The sequence below is a fragment of the Mesoplodon bidens genome (genome assembly GCF_964165515.1).
Source record: "Mesoplodon bidens genome assembly, chromosome: X".
Classification (NCBI taxonomy): Eukaryota; Metazoa; Chordata; class Mammalia; order Artiodactyla; family Ziphiidae; genus Mesoplodon; species Mesoplodon bidens.
The window spans coordinates 80189052-80209426 of record NC_138163.1 but is presented as its reverse complement, the minus strand read 5'-3'; the positions used below and the strand labels follow the sequence as shown (position 1 = coordinate 80209426).

Here is a 20375-nt window from a genome sequence, read left to right as displayed (position 1 = left end):
AGCTGGTCAATGAAATTAGGTCTGTCTGATAAATATGTTTATTTAATTTTTATGTTTTAATTTCAGTAATTTACTTACATTTTTAAAGAAGTCATACATACATGGTAAAAACTTCAAAAGGTACCAAAAGGTATACAATGAAAAGTAAGTTCTGATTCTGTATTCTGGTAATGATAGAGTAGCTTCTATCAGAGTAACAACCATGATAAGTTGAAGGTAGTAGAGAACATCCAAAACCAGGTAGAAACTAGAGGAAATTCAACCCTTGAAAGAAGGGAACTATGCTGGGTAAGGCTCATTAGTTATATATATTTTACCATTAGTGGTATATGATAGAGCTCAAGAAGAAAGCTGCAGGCTTATTAGAGTACAGAGTTCAGAGTTCCCAGAGTCTCATAATATAAGATCCAAAATCTCCAGGTTCAAATAAAAACTCACTCATCATACCAAGAATCAGGAAAATCTCAACTTGAATGAGAAAAGACAATCAACAAATGTTAACACCAAGATGACACATGTTAGAATTACCTGATAAGGATTTTAAGGCAGTCATCATAACAATGTTTCAGAAGCAATTAGAAGCATTCAGAAGCATGCCAGAAACAAAGTGAAAAAATAAAAAGTATCAACAAGGAGACATAAAGAATGGACATTTTAGAACTGAAAAATACAATAACCAAAACAAAAAAACTTACTGATGGGCTTAATAGGAAAATGGAGATGACAGAGAAAAGAATCAGTGAATTTGAAAGTAGAGCAATAGAAATTACCCAATCTGAACAACAGAGAGAGAGAATAGACCGAAAAATAATGAACAGAGACTTAGGGTCCTGTTGGACAAGACAAAAGATCAAACATTTGTGTCATCAGAGCCCCAGGAGGTGAAGATAAATAAGATGGAATTTTAAAAATATTCAAAGAAATAATGGCTAAAACATCCCCAAGTTGGGTGAAAGATATAATCCTACAGATTCAAGAAGCTGAATGAACCTAAACAGGAAAAACCCAAAGAAATCCACTACAAATAACATTATAATCAAATATCCGAAAAATAAAGACAAAAAAGCAAAACCAAAACCTTGAAAGCAGATAGAGAGAAATGATGCATCACTTTACATTTCCACCATTATGGAAACAATGATTTGAATGACAGTGGGTTTCTCATCAGAAACCATGGAAGCCAGAAGAAAAAGGCACATTTTTCAAGTGCTGAAATAACTGCCAACTCCGAATTCTATACTTGGTGAAAATATCCTTCAGGAGTGAAAGACAAATCAGGACATTCTCAGATGAAGGAAAACAAAAAGAATTTATCTTCATCTGACATACCCTAAGAGAATGGGCAAAGGAAGTTCTCCAAACAGAAAGGAAATGATAAAAGAAGAAATCTTAGAGCATCAAGAAGGAAGGGAGGACAACAGAAAGAGTAAAAATATGGGTAAATAGAGCAGAGTTTCATTGTCCTCTTGAGTTTTAAAAATTATGTTTCGGGCCTCCCTGGTGGCGCAGTGGTTGAGAGTCCGCCTGCCGATGCAGGGGATACGGGTTCGTGCCCCGATCTGGGAGGATCCCATATGCCGCGGAGCGGCTGGGCCCGTGAGCCATGGCCGCTGGGCCTGTGCATCCGGAGCCTGTGCTCCGCAACGGGAGAGGCCACAACAGTGAGAGGCCCGCATACCGCAAAAAGAAAAAAAAAAAAGAAAAAAAAATTATGTTTGATTGTTGAAACAAAAACTATAACATTGTCTGATGTGCTTCTCAATGCATATAGAGGAAAAATTAAAGATATATTAGAGAGGAAGGTAAAGGGAAATAAAGGCAGCTAAGGCTTCTATAGCTCACTCAAAGTAGCAAAATGTTGATACCAATAGACTGTGATAAGTTACATATATATAATTTAATACCTAAAGCAATCACTAAAAAATCTATATGAAACACTGAAAAACACTATAGATAGATAAAAGTGACATTCTTAAAAAATGTTCAAGTAATCCACAGGAAGGCAGGAGGAAAACAGGGAACAAACAGAAAACAAACAATAAACTGGCAGACTTAAGCCCTAACTTATCAATAACTACATTAAAGGCAAATGGTCTAAACACACCAATTAAAAGACTGAGATTGGCCAAATGGATTAAAAACATGACCCAATAATAGCCTGTCTACAAGAGAGTCACTTTAAATATAATGATATAGAGAAGTTGAAATAATAAAAGTGATGGAAAAAGATATACTGTGTAAACAGTAATAAAAAGGAAGCACAAATGTCAGTTTCTTAAATAAGCAAACCTATACACACCATATGATCCAGCAATTGCATTCCTGGGCATTAATCCCAGAGATATGGAAAATTACATTCAAACAAAAACTATACATTAATGCTTAATTTTAACAGCCATAAATTGGAAACAACTCAAATGTTCTTCAGTGAATAAATGGTTAAACAACTATGGTATATCTATACCATGGAATATTATTTAGCAATAAAAGGGAATGAATTATTTATTTATGAAACAATTTGGACAGATCTCAAGGGATTACACTGAGTGAAAAAGCCAATCTCAAGAGGTCACATACTACATAATTCCATTTATATCACATTCTCTAAATGAAAAAAAACTGTCGACATGAAGAACAGATTAGTGGCTTCCAGGGATTAGAAATGGGGTGGGGGAAGAGAAGAAGGCAGCAGCGGTTATAAAAGAGTAGCACAAGGCATGAGTCTTTGTAGTGATGGAAAAGTTTTGTATCCTGACTGTGGTAGTGGTTACATCAATCTATATACGTGATAAAACTGCATAGGACTAAATACACACACACATACACACATACACACTCTCTCTCTCTGTCTCTCTCTCTCTCTCTCTCTCTCTCTCTCTCACACACACACACACACACACACACACACACACACACACACACACAAGTGAGTGCATGTAAAACTGGTCAAATCTGAATAAGGTCTGTGTATTGTACCAATGTCAATTTCCTGGTTTTGATATTGTGCCACAGTTATATATTACCATTGGGAGAAACTGAGTGAAGGGTACATGGGACCTCGCTGTACTATTTTTTGCAACTGTCTCTGGATCTAAAACATTTCAAAGTGAAGAAGTTTGAAAAAATCCTTGGGTGAGATGGAATAAAAAATTCATTGGATGGGATTAATAGCAGATTGAATACTAAAGAAGAAAGAATTAGTAACCTGAAGATAGATCAATGGAAATCAAGCAAAGTGAAGCATAGAGAAAAAATATTGGAAGAAAAATGAGAGTTTCAGTGACTTGTAGGACACTATCAATCAATCCAACACATGTATAACTGGTGTCCCAGAAAGACAGGAGAAAGAGAACAGGGGGAAAAAAGTGAAGTACCAGCTGATAATTTCCCAAATTATATCCAAAACTGCAACCCACAGATCCAGGAACTCAGGGAATCCCAAACAGGGTAAATACAAAGAAAAGTACAGTAAGGCACATGGTCAAAGTTCTGAAAACCAAAGATAAATTTATAAAGGCAGCCAAAGAAATAAGACATATTATACACAGGGAAACAATGATAAGACTGACCTTCCCTCAGAAATAATGCAGGCCAGAAGAAAATAAAAACTGTCAATGTAGAATTTTATATCCAGCAAAAATATTCTTCAAAAATGAAGGCAGAAAAAAAATTGAAGAGCAGATAATTAAAGGGCTTCCACTTCTGGCTGTGAGGGGAAAGAAGATGTGGATTATTTTCTCTTTGGAAACAACTGGAAAATTGACAAAATATATGAAACATTTATTTTCAGACACTGGACAAGAATCAACACAAGACAGTGATCTGAGAGAAAAGGGATACAAATGAGGTGAGCCCTACCATCACCCCAGCTTTCTGCCTGGAGGTAATCCCCGGACTGCAGAACAGGATTGCAATACTAGCAGTCTCCAAGTAGAGAAGACAGAAACTGGAGTTCTGAAAGGCCAGGGCAATTAGAAATTGTGAGAATGGAGCTAAGCCAAAAAAAGAGTAATAGAAGCATGCATAGAGGTCCCCTTGAGTCTCTTGATGAATACCAATCTGAACACGTACAGAGTAAAACTTCACAAAGACAGTCTAGAAAAACTTCCAGGGAAACAATTACTGAGAAGTTGTAAGATGAACACTTCTTAGAGTTCACACAGGACCAAAGTGGAGAGACCTCACTGAATACATGGGGCGTAAGTAGAAACGTCAGAGCAGTGCCTTCAAAATGGGCTAAATTAGCCCTAGAGTAAAGGCTACTCAAGATTTACTCTAAATATGCTTAAAAACAAACCTTGAAAGGGTCAAATTGATCCACAATAACTTATCCACTTATCTGATATCCACAATATCAGAAAAAAGTACAATCCTCTCTAAATCAATACAAAAAAATCCAGCACTCAACAATGCAAAATTCATGATGTTGGATATTGAATTAAAAAATTACTAAACATACCAGGAAGCAGGAAAATGTGATCTATAACCCAGAGAAAATCAGTCAACAGAAACAGACTCAGGAACGACAGAGATAATGGAATTCTAGACAAGCACCTTAAAACAGCTATTATAAATATGCTCCATATGTTCAAGGAGGTAAAGAAAATAGGAACACAATAAGAGAAATGGAAAGATGTTTTTCTTGGTTAGCTTTTTAAAAAGATTTAATTTCTTTGGAAAGTATTTTTAAAAATAGAAATTATAGAGATGAAAAGTCAAATATTTGAAAGAAAAATTTCACTGGATGGGATTAACAGCAGTTACATACTGCAGAACAAAAAATCAATAAACTTGAAGGCAAAGCAATAGAAACTCCTCAAAATGAATAGTAAAGAGAAAAAAAAGACTGAAAAAAAGGGGGTTGCATGGACTTCCCTGGTGGTGCAGTGGTTGGGAATCCGCCTGCCAATGCAGGGGACACAGGTTTGATCCCTGGTCTGGGAAGATCCCACATACCATGGAGCAACTAAGCCCATGTGCCACAACTACTGAGTCTGCGTCTAGAGCCCGCAAGCCACAACTACTGAGCCCACGTGCCACAACTACTGAAGCCCGTGAGCCTAGAGCCTGTGCTCTGCAACGAGAAGCCACCACAATAAGCCCGTGCACTGCAACGAAGGGTAGCCCCTGCTCACCACAACTAGAGAAAGCCCGTGCGCAGCAATGAAGACCCAACACAGCCAAAAATAAATAAATTAAATAAATAAAAATTTAAAAATTAAAAAAATAAAAAAATTTTAAAAAGGGGGTTGCAGTGACCTCTGGGACAATAGAACTGATCTATCAGGTTTAATTGGAGTCCCAGAAGTAGAAGAGAAAAAGAAAGGACAGAAAATAAATAATGGCTGAAATACTTCTAAATTTGATGAAAACTATAAACCCTCAGATCCTAGAAGCTCAATGAATACCAAAACAGGATAAACACAAAGAAAACCACACCAGGACAAACTAATCAAGCTGCTGAAAACTAGTCACAAAGGAAAAAGTTAAAAGCAGCCAGAGGTGGGGGGGAAAGGCATATATTATACAAAGGAATAAAGCTAAGAATGATTGCAGACTTCTCATGAGGAGATGTGCAAGCAAGAAGACAATGGAGTGATATCTTCAAAGTTCTGAAGGAAAAAAATTATCAACTTAGAACTCTATATCTAGTGAAAATATCCTTCAAAAATTAAGACAAAGACTTTTCAAACAAAAGCCAAGAGATATTGTCGCTAGCAGACCTATACCATGAGAAAACTTAAGTTGTTTTAGTTAAGTTCTTAAGTTCTTTAAAAGAATGTAACTTTTACCAGATGGAAACCTGGACCTACACAAAGGATTGAAAAATGCTGGAAAGTGTAAATATAAAAGATCTTTTCTTACTCATCTTTAAATTTCTTTAAATAATTTAGGGCAGTGTTGAGAGAGGCAGGTCCAGTGGTGGCTGTATATGTGCTGATTGCAAAGGAGTGCCACTGAAGACCATGGAGCAGTGAGGAAGGCTGTCAGCCTGGTGGCAGAGTAAGTGGAGCAACACAGTCCAGTCAAAAGGTGGCACAGCCTAGCTGCGGATATAGGAGGTGTGGTCCAGAGCTGCTAACAGGTGCATTCTAGCCTGAGCATTGCATCCCTTGGCTGGTATGAGTAGTTATCTAGTCTCCCTGCATCTCCTGCTGGGGTCCATACAGCAGGTGCCCCTACTATGAGATCACTTGCCTCATTGGGCTCTGGGTCTTTTCTTCCATCCCTTCATTTAAGCTTCTCAGTTCTCCCCTCTGAAGTACTGGCACCATGACCAGTACCTGGACTCCCTAACCACAAGAAGGACATGGAAAATGTACCCTTAGTCATACCTGCTATAATCTCTGTAACTATTTTTATTTAGTAAACCACTATTTTGCAATCCCAGAATTTTACTTCCACCTAGATAGAACACAACAAGAATATAGATTGTTGGCTTAATAAAGGAGATTAGAAGACTTGATTTCTCAAACCCAAGCTGCAATAACTATGTTTGAAGATGCTTAAAAAGATGAAACTGCAGTATTGGTGAGGGCTCTGACTCATGGAAGGAAGACATTTACTTCATAAACATGGGGTGAAATTGTAAGTAATGAATGAAAACATGATTACAATTATCTTTATATATGTCATTAATTTACCTTGCAGTGTCTTAGCCACAGAACACTTTCATATAGTTTCAAAATAATTCATTATTTAAGTTGTGGCATCATTTTCAGACCCTTCATTCATAGTGAAAGGGAAAGAAATGGAATATTTTAAGTGTAGACATGATGAGCTTATTAAAAACCAAAAATTGTTTGTTAGAGCTTTTCAAACTAGAAATGAAAAAGCCACTGAAGCATCTTATGCATAAATTATTGCACTGCATGGGCTGGAGAAATGCACATAATAGCTTAGAGACCAGTGAAGCCTTAGACAGTTGACACTGCTCAATGCCCACTGGATGAAAAGTCAATGGCACAGTAACTTATTTATTTAAACATTTAGCTCTGAACATGGAGATTTAGTTATTTTTTCTTTTACTTTTTATTGTGTTGCTTATTTTCTTAATACTGCATTTGAGAGTTACTTATGTATTCTGGATATATCTCCTTTTTATTGGATTATTATTTGTAAGTATTTTACCCCAGTCTGTGCCTGTCCTTTCATTCTCTTAACATTAATTTCCATCTCCATTTGTTCATTGCTAGTATATAGAAATACAGTTGATTTTTTTGTGTGTGTGTGGTATGCGGGCCTCTCACTGTTGTGACCTCTCCTGTTGTGGAGCACAGGCTCCGGGTGCGCAGGCCTAGCAGCCATGGCTCATGGGCCTAGCCACTCCGTGGTATGTGGGATCTTCCCAGACTGGGGCACAAATCCATGTCCCCTGCATCGGCAGGTGGACTCTCAACCACTGCACCACCAGGGAAGCCCTATAGTTGATTTTTATGTATTGATCTTATATCCTTCAACTATGCTAAATCCATCTTTTGATTTAGTATTTTCTTCTTTGGGTTTTCTTCTTATATGACATTTTCTCCCATAGGTGACATGTTTACAATATTGAATCTCTACTCCATTTATATAGTATCTCTCAATTTATTTAGATCTTCTATGATTTCTTTCATTAGTTTTCAGGGAAAGACTTAATTATTATCTCATTTGTGGAACTGTACTTTCACCTTAAAAACAGACAAGTCTATAAATGTGGCTAGACTTACTGTTCTGCTTGTAGTCATATGGTATCAGCACTAATCTTTGAAGAAGACCTTTTTTATGTGAATGGTTAGCAACAATCACAAGTGGTACTAAAATATTGAAAGTGCTGAATAACTTGTTTCAATCTCATCGTTTATCCTGGAGCAACTTATATACTTTATATTATATATTTATGTATATATATGTTTATGGTATATATTTTTGGTTATGGTATATATATACATATACATATACATATATATATATATATATATATATGAATATAAAATATGGTTTATGCCAGAGCAACTATATTCGTATGAATGTGCAAAAGCAATGGTGGGTAAAACTGCTGGAACCATGGTATATAAATTAAGGGAGTAGTACCAAAGTATACCAGCATTTATTGTATTCTTTGTTGCCGTGTACACACAGTAAAAAGAAAAAATCCCATTTCACTGAAGAATGGCTTTGGCGAAGCACTAAAAATTATCAAATCTTGATCCTGGATTTAATATTCTGTGTGACAAAATAGGAAGTTGTCTTGAGGAAAAGCATATCTGTGATTAAGTTGTGACCTAAACAGCTACTTTTCATGGAATACCATTTTTGTGAGGAAGAATAACTAATGGAGAAACCATGATTTAAATACTCGGATGTTTGGCAGATATGTTCTCAAAAATGAAGTGAGCCTACCAATTTAGGTTAAATATCAATAACTGACACTATTCGTTGCCAATGATAATATACACTTTGGTTTTTTTGGCCATGTCACACAGCATGTGGGATCTTAGTTCCCCGACCAGGGATCGAACCTGTGCGCCCTGCAGTGAAGTGTGGAGTCTTAACCACTGGACTGCCAGGGAAGTCCCTCACACGTTTTTAAATGAAAATCAGAATTTTGAAAAACTTCACTCTGCCACTATAAGCTTGACAGTTTCCCAAAACTTAAGCTTTGTTCCAATGAAATCAGCATTCATATCAGTTTAATGTGATTTCTGGTACTGCATAAAGTGTTTCCACATTTGTAATGTTTGTATAACTTAGTGAACCGATATTTTCCAAATAATCAATATGAATAAGATGGGTCAAATATCCCTTCAGAGTACAAGATGATCAATGAATTTTAATGTAACAGTACATACAAAGTTCACTGATACGTTTTCAGATTCCACACAGCATTAACCTTTAAGAAACTACCATTTGTAGAGTTTTTGTGTAGTATCAAAGAAGAATATCCATAACGACCTGTAAAGGTTATTAACATACACTTCCCTTTTCCATCTACAGATCTATGTGAAGTTGGATTTTCTCCATATACATTAACAAAAATAATATCAAAACACATTGAACGTAGAAGCAGGTATGAGAAGTCAGCTGTCATCTATTAAGCCAGATGTTATAGAGTTGTGCAAAAATGTATAGCATTACCATTCTTCTCATGAGATTTCTTTTCGTCTTGGAAAATACAGTTTTTTAAAAAAATTACAACATGTTATTTGTGCTAACATGCACAGGCAATATTAGTCTTATTTTAAATGAATTAATAAATATTTTAAAAGTTTAAAATATATAATTGACAGTTTAAAAGATAATAACAATGTATCATGGGGTTTATACATATGCAAAAGTAAAATATATGACTATAATAGCACATGGAAGTAAAAGGGAAAAATGGAAGAATACTGTCACAAGGGTGCTATATTACACATGAAGTAGTGTAATATTATTTGAAGGTAGACTATGATAAGTTGAAAATGCATACTGTAAACCCCAGAGCAACCACAAAAAATTAAAACAGAGTTATAGCTAATAAGCAAATACAGAAAATAAATGGAATCCTTAAAAAATTCATTTAATTCAAAAGAAGGCAGGAAAATAGAAAGTAAGAAATAAACAACAGAGGGGACAAATAGAAAACAAATAGGAAGATGGACTTAAACCTGAAGGTATAAATAATTAATCTAAAGATAAGTGGTCTGGGCATGCCAACTAAAAAAGGCAGATTGTCAGGCTGGACAAGAAAATCATGACCCAACTATATGCTGTATACAAGAAATCCATTGTAAATATGAAGACATAAACAGCTTAAAAGTAAAAGGACAGAAAAAGATATACCATACAAATAATAATCATAATGAAGCATGTACAACCATATTAAAATCAGACAATGTAGACTTTAGAACAAGGAATATTACCAGAAATAAAGATGGATATTTCTTAATAATAAAGGGGTCAATTCATCAAGAAGATATAACAACCCTAAGTGTGTATACATCTAATAACAAAGCTTCAAAAATACATAAAGCCAAAACAGACACAACTAAAAGGAAAAATAGCCAAGTCCAAAATCATGGTTGAGATTTCAACTCTCTCAGTAACTGACAGAACAAGCAGACAAAATATCAGTAGGGATATAGATGACATAGTACTCTCAACCAACCTGACCTAATTGATAATGATAGAAAATGCTATCCAGCAACAGCCAAGTACACATTCTTTACAAATTACGTGACACATTCACCAAGATAGATCATATGCTGGACCATAAAACAAATTGCAATAAATATAAAAGGACTAAAATCATGCAAAGTATGTTCTCTGAGCACAACAAAATTAAAGTTAATATAAATAGAAAAATATCTGGAAAGTCCTCAAATATTTGGAAATAAATTTTTAAAAACCCACACTTATAAATAACACATCAAAGAAGAAAATTAGAAACTATTTTGAACCAAATGGAAATGAAGAGAATATCAAAATTTGTGGGATGCAGCTAAAGCAGTGTTTAGATGCAAATTTGCAGCATAAAATACTTATATTAAAAAAGAAGAAAGGCTTGAAATCAATGAACTAAGTTTCTATCATAAGAAACTAGAAAAAGAACTAAAAATCAATGCAAAATAAGTAGAAGGAAGGACAACAAAGATATGAGCAGAAATAATGAAATAGAAAAGAGAAAAAGTCAATAAAACTAAAAGCTAGTTCTCTGAGAAAAATACAGTTCACTAAATCTGTTAAACCATAAGCTAAAATGATCAAGGAAAAAGGGAAGAAATTAGCAATACTAGGAATCAAAGAGGGGACATCACTATAGCTCCTATAGACCTATAGACTTTAAAAGAACAATAAGGGAAAATTATGAGTGAATAAGCAAATTCCTTGAAGACAAATTATCAACATGGAAGCAAGAAGAAATAGAGAATCTGACTTGCCATGTAACTATTAAAGAAATAGAATTCATAATTTAAAACCTTCCCACAAACAAAACTCCAGGCTCAAATATTTTCACTAACAAATTCTATCAAACATTTAAGTAAGACACAGTATCAATTTTACATAAACTCTTTCAGAAAACAGTGAACTTGGGGATACTGCTCAAGTCATTTTATAAGATCAGCATAGCCCTGATATCAAAACCAGACAAAGATATTACAAGAAAAGAAAAGAAAAAAAAAAGAGGTCAATGTCCCTCATTAGCATAGACACAAAAATCCTTGACAAAATTTCAACAAACTGAATCCAGCAATATATAAAAAGGGTAGTATACCATGACAAAGTAGGGTTTATCTCAGGAATGCTAGGTTAGTTTAACATAAAAAAAGCAACAGTGAATGCAATTTACTGTAATAACAGAATAAGAGGACACCATATGACCATTTCCATAGATGAAGAAAAAGCATTTGACAAAATTCAACACTCATTTGTGAGGAAAATTCTCAGGAAATTAGGAATAGAAAGGAACTTCCTCAACCTAATAAAGGATATTAAAAAAAAAATCCCTACCACTAACTTCACACTTCATAGTGAAAGATTAAGTGCTTTCCCCCACTGATCGGGAACAAGACAAAGATGTTCATTCTTACCACTTCTAATCAACATTGCATTGGAGGTCCCAACCAGTGTAATAAAGCAAGAAAAAGAAATAAAAGGCATGAAGATTGTAAAGGAATAAGTAAAAGTCTCTTTATTCACAGATGACATGTTGGTATACATGGAACATGCTAAAGAATCTACAAAAAAGTTACTAGAGCTAATGTTTAGCAATGTTACATTATTCAAGATAAATATAAAAAAATCAATTGTACTTGTATTTCTATATTCTGGCAACAAACAATTAGAAATTGAATTTTAAAATACCATTTATAACAACATCAAAGTCATGAAATATTTAGGGATAAATTTAACAAAATTTGTGTAAGGCCTGTTCACTGAAAAGTATAAATTAAAAATTGAAATTAAAGACTTAAGTAAATGGAAAGAGATAGCAAATTCATGTACTGAAAGAGTAAATATTAAGATACTATTTTGCCCCAAGTCAATCTATGAATTCACTGAAACCTATAGACTGCAATGCAAGACTGTTTTACATTAGTAACATACACTTGTATATAAATCAACTTAATTCTTTTCAGTGGCTATATATATTCCCTCATATGAATGAGGCATAACTTGTCTAACCAGTCCATCAAAAGGAGTCTATCTAAATAAATATTTTTTGTTCACTAAATTTTGTTTAAAGATCTACTTTATGATTCAGGTATGTACACATACCTGATATATCTGTATACATATACATATAAATGAATATAACTGTCTATAATATAATTGTCTTACTCTATCCTAGATTATAGGATCCAAATAGTATTACTGGATTACACAACATTCTTATATAATAGTCCATAAGCCTTATTACACATAGTGGATGATTTGCTAAATTAGCCACATACTGGTCTTTTTATGGGACCCCATGTCACCTTTGGGCTTTCCCTATGGTAGAGATACTTGGGCCAGTCATATGGGCAGGGTCCATTCCTCTCACCTTCCCCGCTGGGCCCAACTCTTCTTCCAGTGGGATTGCCTCCTTATTCCATGCCTGGCTGGCCAACCTGGCTCCCCGATTCCTGGGCTGGAACTAACTCCTTGATCAATGGCTTTAGGGCATGATTGGTTTTGTATCTCATGAGGGTTATGACTGAAATTTCACCACTAATCACTTCCAATACTTGCCTTCCCAACTCTCTTCCTTTCATTGGTGATCTAGTGTTTTCCCATGGATACATCTATTTCCTACTGGGATAGGTGGTACTTCTTGCAAAGAATGGGTAGTTGCTACTGGGGTTAAATAGTTTCCAGAAAAAAGGCTAGATGATGCTTCCAATTCTTCCATCTTAAAAATATAAGTTTTCCTGTATGAATGTTGAGACACTTATTATTCAAACACTCATTGATTCAATTGTTCATTCAATGAATGAACACCAACTTGGTGGGTGTTAACACTCTGATGAGCACTAAAGGGGAATGCAGACAACCGAAACCACAGATGACCAAAGGAATGGTACAGACTTGAGCGTGATAGGAGTGTCCTTGAACCTCTTAACAGGTTTGACTTTCTCAGCTCTCTCCCTTTTGCAATCTATCTTCCATGCTCTATCAAATGAGCTTTCTAAAGACCAAAGCTCATCTGTTTTCACAGAAGAAAGTGTAAGCTCTTTAGTGCATCATTCAAGGCTCTTCATAATCTGGCTCCAATTTCCATTCAAGCCTTAATCCTTCTCTCTCTCTCATAAACCCTGTGTTCCACTATATCAAACTTCTCCCTGGTCCCATGAGGCACCAGGTCCCTTCCAATTTCTATTCCTTCTGCCCAGAATTCCTTTCCATCTTCTTCACCTGGCAAACTCCCAGTCAACCTCCAATATTCAATTTAAAGTCTTGGTGACACATTTCCTCTACGCTCCTCATCTGTCCTGGGTTGAGCACATTGTTCTGTCCCCTCTATTAGATGATGAGATTTTTTAGGGCACTGGGCTTATCTTGTTAGTCTTTGTATCCCTGTATCAGGTCTGAATAGGGCCTGGCAAGTAGTATGGGCCCAATGAATATTTGGTAAAGGAATGAAAAGAACAAATGAATGTGAAGGAAGAGCTCAAAGGGCCTTGGTATATTTAGGTAAGGGATTTTTAAAGGCATAGGGCTTTAAGCTGGACTGAGGAAGATCATAGAGAGGTGGGGAAAGGGCATCTGGAGGAGGAGGATTATTATCCTAGGAGACAGAAGAACAAAAGCCGAGACTGAGAGGGAAGACAGTGAGGGGGTTAGCCAGCAGACTGTGGCTGCCTGCTGCACTGTCCTGACCTTTTCACCGATTAGATTTCTCAATTACATTTTCAGCTCATGGAGGGCAGGGTATTTTGTGCACTCCTTTATATCCCCTTTATATCTGAGGCACATCTCCATAGCCATTTTTCCTATAGTCTTGTGGTTCTTATTCTGCTGTGTAATATATTTATTTGTGTATTTACATATCTCCCCAGTACTCATACCCCCCTTTATCCCAGGCTGTTTGAGGTAGGGGATGAGGTCTTAGTGTCTTTGTATCTTCCAAGACACCTAGCATAGTGCCTGGCACACAACGGGTGCTCAGTAAATATTTTTTGAGCCACCATTTGTTGATCTGATTATAGAGGACTGCAAGGATATTTGTGTGTAACTGTGTATTGTGGCACAAAACTTATATATGCCTTTACACTGTGTGGGCTATTTTTGGCAATTTTCATTAAAATGTTATCTTATTGTACCTGGAAGACTGTCATTTCAATTTTCTTCTTTGTTCCCTCTTGGATGACTCACATCTCTTATACCAGAAGGATATGACAGAAGGGATTCGAAAGGGTTTGGACAAATTTATGAATGACGAAGTCATAAATGTCTGGGTATCAGAAGTTGTTAGGTGCATACAAAGGGGAAGGAGAAAACTTGCATTTCAAAAATGCCTGTTGTGTGCCAAGAACTGTGGCACCTGACGTACATTATATCCCATTTAAACTGGCAGGCTATATCAGTATAAAGACAGGACATGTCTATCTAGAAGGCCAAGTCCACAACCAGCCAGGCATCTCCAGGTACCAGAGGCAGTATTCACCTTTATTAAAATTTTATCAACCTTTTAAGATAGATGAATCTATAGATTTGCATTGTTTCCTAGGAACAGAACACTCATTCTCAATTCAGGCTTCTACATCTTAAAACTACTTTTTGATATAACTTGATCAGTTTTTAAAGTCTCAGCGCTTTAAATTGCAATGCAATCTGAGATATTCCCACGGCAATAACAGCGATTAAATTTGTTCACAAATGTAATTTGTTCGCTTACCTTTATATTTCATAAAGCTTCCAAATACTGAATAAAGGTAAGTCAAGTCAAGAAAAGAGACTTCTATTAACCTTGACACCAGCAAATTGTCTCAAATTATAGAGTGCCTTCTATTTGTATTCTAGACACATTGAGTGGTTTTTCTGAGATACATATTATACCTCACCTATGGTTAGAAGAAAATTGGAAGGAGAGTAGTTTAAGTTGTTTCTAGTTTTTAAAAAATAATAGTAACTTGTAAAAGCATAATGCTCCCAAGTGTACAGCTTCTGCATCGAGCAGGAATCAAAATGTTATAACCCAAGTACCATATCGACTCCTTGGGAGATGGCTTGAGAAGGTGGGGCTGCAGCCACTGATTCATTATTATAAGTCACAGTCTAAAGCCTGCAGCTACACATCCTGATCTGTGATAACATGCTTCCTGCCAGGTGTCAGGGTGGGTGGGAAGAGAAGGGGTACACCTTCAGATAAAGGGGATCATCAGCACACTCACAGCTCTCAGAGAGCTTTCTATGACACCTGTTTTGAGAAAACTAGAACAGACATCTATGCCTTGGAAAACATAAAGCCCATCTCATATGACTAAAGAAAATGGCAAAGGTTCAAATGACATGTTTCACATTTTGGATGGTCCTGCCCCAACTTTTGTGCACCACTAATCGCTGGAAAAATACCAGACCTGTCTTGGTGGTGATTGTGTGTTTTTTAAATTTTACATCAGCCAAAGAAAATTGAGAGACCAGGACTACCACCAAAGAACAGAGGTTTGACATACCACCAATAGGACTTTTTAAAGATAGAGGAGAACCCAGCTTCTACATTTAAAAAAAATTGCCCCTTCTTTTTTGAGTCTAGGGGATGAAAATATGCACATATTCCAAAGAGTTCTTTGTGTGAACAGGTGACCCCTTCCCACAGTCTCTGTAATTAATTGAGAAATTAAAGTTGGTTGGCCTTTGAGATCTCTTGTAAAAAAAGGCAGAAGGTCTTGGATATTTTGGAACAAGAGTCCACTATTCTGCCAAGACAGTGTGTTATTGTTATTGGAGTGTCTCTCAACAAAACGGTATTGAGTGGTGAGGACGTGATTTTGATTAGGTGGAATGACTCAGCTCTTCCCCTTAAAGAAGAGAGGACTTGTCAGAGCCTTACTTACCTCATGATCTGGGATCTCAGAGGATAGTGTTTTCCCTAGGATGACCCCGGTCAAGTATGTCCAGCATCGAGCCGTGTTGGCAAGGTTATAGCCTCCTGTCTCCATCAAGAATTGTGAAGTTAGGAAAGAATAGTCACAGAACAGCAGGAGAGGGAAGGGGGGTAAGGAAGGAGAGAAAAATGTTTTAACAAAAGGGCTAGAAAGATAATTCTAACTTGCAGAATTTCACCTAAACATCTCTTTATGATATTTTTGAACCACTTAGTAGGCAGTCTTTAGTGAACCAGTCAGACCATGCACAATGTGGAACTGGGAAGTGCAAGGCCTACAAAGATTAGAAAGGCCCTCATCTCTGAACAAATATGCACCCAAGGACTCCAAGGTCCTCAATTCCACCAAGAGTCATTGGTAAGACTGAGATCCCTGGAACCCAGATCTTTTGAGGTGACCTACTCAAAGTGAAGGTTTCTGTGATGAATTTTGTAACAATTCTATAAAATGACTGCTAGATGTGACTTGTATATTAAAGCCATTGGCAGATATAGCCCTGGAAACCTCCAGGAAAGAGAAAAGGAAAATGCTGACAGAAACAGACTTCTTTCTTTTCATTTCAGCATTCCTTTTCTCCACAAAATACAGGTCTAGTGGCAGAGATCAAAGAGAATGAGATGAGAAAGGGACTGCTGATTGACGCTCTGACTCACCTCGTCAGGTCCTGTCACAGTCACCCAGCAGCCATATTATACTGGCTAATAATCAGCATATTTTTGTGCTGAATAGATGTGTTCTGCCATGCAAGCACTAGAACATTTCGTCTTTAACTAAATTCCAAGAGTGTAAGGATAAAATGGAAAGATTTCCTAACCTCAGTGCAGCCTGAGGGAAATAGAATCTGGTCTATTTTAGGTAGGGTGACCATATCATTTATCATCCACAATGGTACACTTTTAAGAGTAAAAAAGGGACACTATTAATAATTACACTGGAATAACATGTATAGATTGAGACATATGGTGCCCTTTTCTTAAGCCTTTCTATTCCTTGAAAGGTCAGGGATGCTGGGGCTTCTGCAATGTGTCTTTTTGGCCTCAATGGGATCCACTGAAGTTTGGGCACGTGGCCATCTCTGCCAATTGTCTACGTGTTACTGGGGGTTGAGAATTGAAGTGAAATAGTGCAGGTATTACTTTAAACACTCCTGACATGGAAAATCTGAATTTATCAGATCAAATTATTGGGTATGATTATTTGATTTCAAAAAGAGTCCCCATAGGTTTTAAGTAGCAAGCTCTCTCTGGCATACATACAGTATGATTTGATTTGCAAAAATTCCATTTATGCACAGGTATTTTCAGGAATACACATATTGCATAAGAAGAGTTATATATTCAAAAGCCAAGACTTGGGGCTGAGAAAGCAAAGAGGCTTTGAAAGTGCTAAGTAAAGGCTGTAGCCTCAAACAAAAGTCAGATTCACACAGATGTATACTGAGGAAAGGGCTTTTCTGCTTCGCCCTGGCCCTACCTGTGTCATAATCACTGTCTTTAGTGCAGTCAAGGAAAGTAATATGTCTGCGGCACCTATCAATTTTATCTTTTCCTTGAGTTGAAGTTAATACATCTCTCGCCAGCTTTTCATAAGAGGTTGTCTCTTGTAAGCACCTTTAATTTTGATCCCTCTAGGGTTTGAGGCTACCCAAGGACCAGGCTTGTGTATTTGTGTTGAATGCTCACTCATTTTCCTAAGGCCTTCCCACAATCTCCTCTAATTTGGTTTTTACAACAGTTTGACAAACAACAAACTATTAGCGCTTCCATAATACATACATTTTAAGCTCAATCTGCTTGACCATGTTATTTTAACACACCAGCCCATTCATCTAATGTAATAAAGATTGTGCCAGATAGACAGAAGATTCTAAGCAAGGCACCTACAAAGGTAGTTGAGGTTTGTGAAAGGTTCCTTTCACAAATGTGTAAATGCTTCTATTGAATACACCCAGCTTTCTGATGGTTAAGTAATACAAAACATCAGTACACACTGAAGGCAAAAATGCCCAAGAGACACTTTAGATCTCTCAATTTTGCTTTATTGTAACAAATCCATGCTTTTTTAGTGGGGGAGAAGTTGTTCTTGAATTCAGCTTAGATATTCAATTAATTCATGTGTTTACTACTTATATGTGAGTAGGGTTAGAATTTTAGTGGTATGTTTCCAAAAGATAATGATTAGAACTGGGACTCAAAGGCTATACTGAGAAGATGGATCAAAGTCCACTGGGGTTAACATTCTCTATTCTTAATAAGATCTGATGTCACCTTTAACCAAAGCACCTTTGCTTCAGGAATGGAAACTTAGACTTCAGAGTGCCATGGAGTCAATGCACATGCCAGGCTGAGGAGGAGTGTGTCAGAGTACTTCCTTATGCTGAACTGGGAAGGTGGCAGGTTCATTGACTCAGGCTTCTGGACCATGGGCATGTTGGTATTATCCAATCTAAGAAAGCCAAGTTTTCCTCAGTGTCAATGGACAAAACATGGGGGAAGGTCAACAAATTCTCCTGGTGACCTTCCTTTGTACTCACCTCCTCCCAAAATGAGCGTTGCCAATTGCCACTGAAGGATGTACTTAAGACACTTGCCAATTCCCACTGGAGTCATGTTAAAGGAGCACATGGGATCCCCAGCTATTGTATCAGCTCCCAGCTGTAAGACCACTGCTTTGGGATTAAAGGCTATGTACACCTCCTTTAGTACACTGGAAAAGAAAAAGGAGACAAAATGTCAGAAAAAGATAGGGCGGTTTGGTCTAAGGGTGGTTGTGGAGGGTAGTGGGAGGTACAGTTGAATCAGCAAATAGTGAAGGGAAAAAAATCCAACTTGTCACACTCATCAAACTTTCTATCTAAAAAGGGGTAAATCAGACTGCATGTAAATTGTAGCTCAAAAAACCTGACTTACAAAAAAATTTCCCCCTACCTCCATCCTCACCAAGGACCAAATTTGCTTTTCTGTTTTAGAACTCAGACTTCCTTTAAATATTAATATCAGGGCTTCCCTGGTGGCGCAGTGGTTGAGAGTCCGCCTGCCGATGCAGGGGACACGGGTTCGTGCCCCGGTCTGGGAAGATCCCACATGCCGCGGAGCGGCTGGGCCCATGAGCCATGGCCGCTGAGCCTGCATGTCCGGAGCCTGTGCTCCGCAACGGGAGAGGCCGCAACAGTGAGAGGCCTGCGTACCGCAAAATAAAGAAAAAAAATTCATATCAATTTAACTTCAACAGCCATAGGACTGGTTTAGTACACATTTACTCCATTTTATAATCTGTGAAAACAGGACAATACACTGAATTAAGGATTATTTCTGATAAGTTAAGATTGTCAGCATACTTGGAGTTTACCACCTAGTTATCAATGAGGGTTGGTGAAGAGAATTAAACGCTTTGAAAGCATAGATGTTATCAGCTTACTTTGTATTAGGCTAAAAGACTTCTGGGTTATGAAGTGCAGCCCTCCCAAACTTGTATGTAACCAGGGTATTATAGGGAAGGGGACCATAATAACTGATCCAAAATTATAAATCTGAAAGCACTCTAAAGAACAAATTGTAGTGGGTAATAATGAGCATAATTTTGGGTAGAATCATTCAATGTTATCAAATCAACCTAAGAGCTTTTCCTGACAGAAGCCTTAGAGATGAAAAGGAAGTTGTTATTGTGACAGATGACCTTAGGCAAGTTTCTAGTATTATCATTAATTGAATGTTGACAATGTCCAGGATGCATTCCTAGGAGTTATAAGGTCCCTGCTCTCAAGGGGCTTACAATCTAGCTCCCAGACAAAACATATACCAGTCCTCGAGGGCCTGAGTAACTCTTACAGAGACATATAAACAAGTGCAAATTAACATACTTCAGAGTTGAGAAAATGCAGAGTCAGAAAGTGATAAAAAATGTTTGGGGTTAATGACCCTTTCATAATCAATATGTCAAATTATACCAGTTCAGCAAAAATAGAAAAATTCCAGATCCTTCTGAAACTGCAAAAGGAATGCAGGGATATGAAATGCTGTCCTCCAAAATTCATATGTAACCAGGGTATTGAAACTATTGAAAAGTGCTCAGTTGCAGAGGCATTCTTTGACTCAAAAGACCGTTTTGTTTTGATTTCTCATCTACACAGACAAATATTCAGTGATTGTGGAGATCATAAGAATACTATAAAACTTATGACATACGATCTTTAATACAGGAATACTCAGGCCTATTCTCTCTTTCATGTGCTTATCTCCTGGGTGCGGAGGGAAGATAAGCCACCTGAATAGTTAGCCAACATTTATTGAGCAGCTACACGTAAAGAGCACCCTATTAGTTGCT

At 36.9% G+C, this 20375-nt stretch overlaps 1 protein-coding gene across 1 annotated transcript in view; it reads right to left on the bottom strand.

The window, feature by feature from the left end:
* HDAC8 (histone deacetylase 8) overlaps positions 1–20375 on the bottom strand; it is a 240343-nt gene that overhangs the window by 127591 nt on the left and 92377 nt on the right. Inside the window, exons 8-9 of the mRNA XM_081223206.1 lie at positions 18586–18758; positions 16002–16096 (exon numbers count right to left, since the gene is read on the bottom strand). Coding sequence (XP_081079332.1) covers positions 16002–16096; positions 18586–18758 — 268 coding nt within the window. The remainder of the gene's footprint in view (positions 1–16001; positions 16097–18585; positions 18759–20375) is intronic.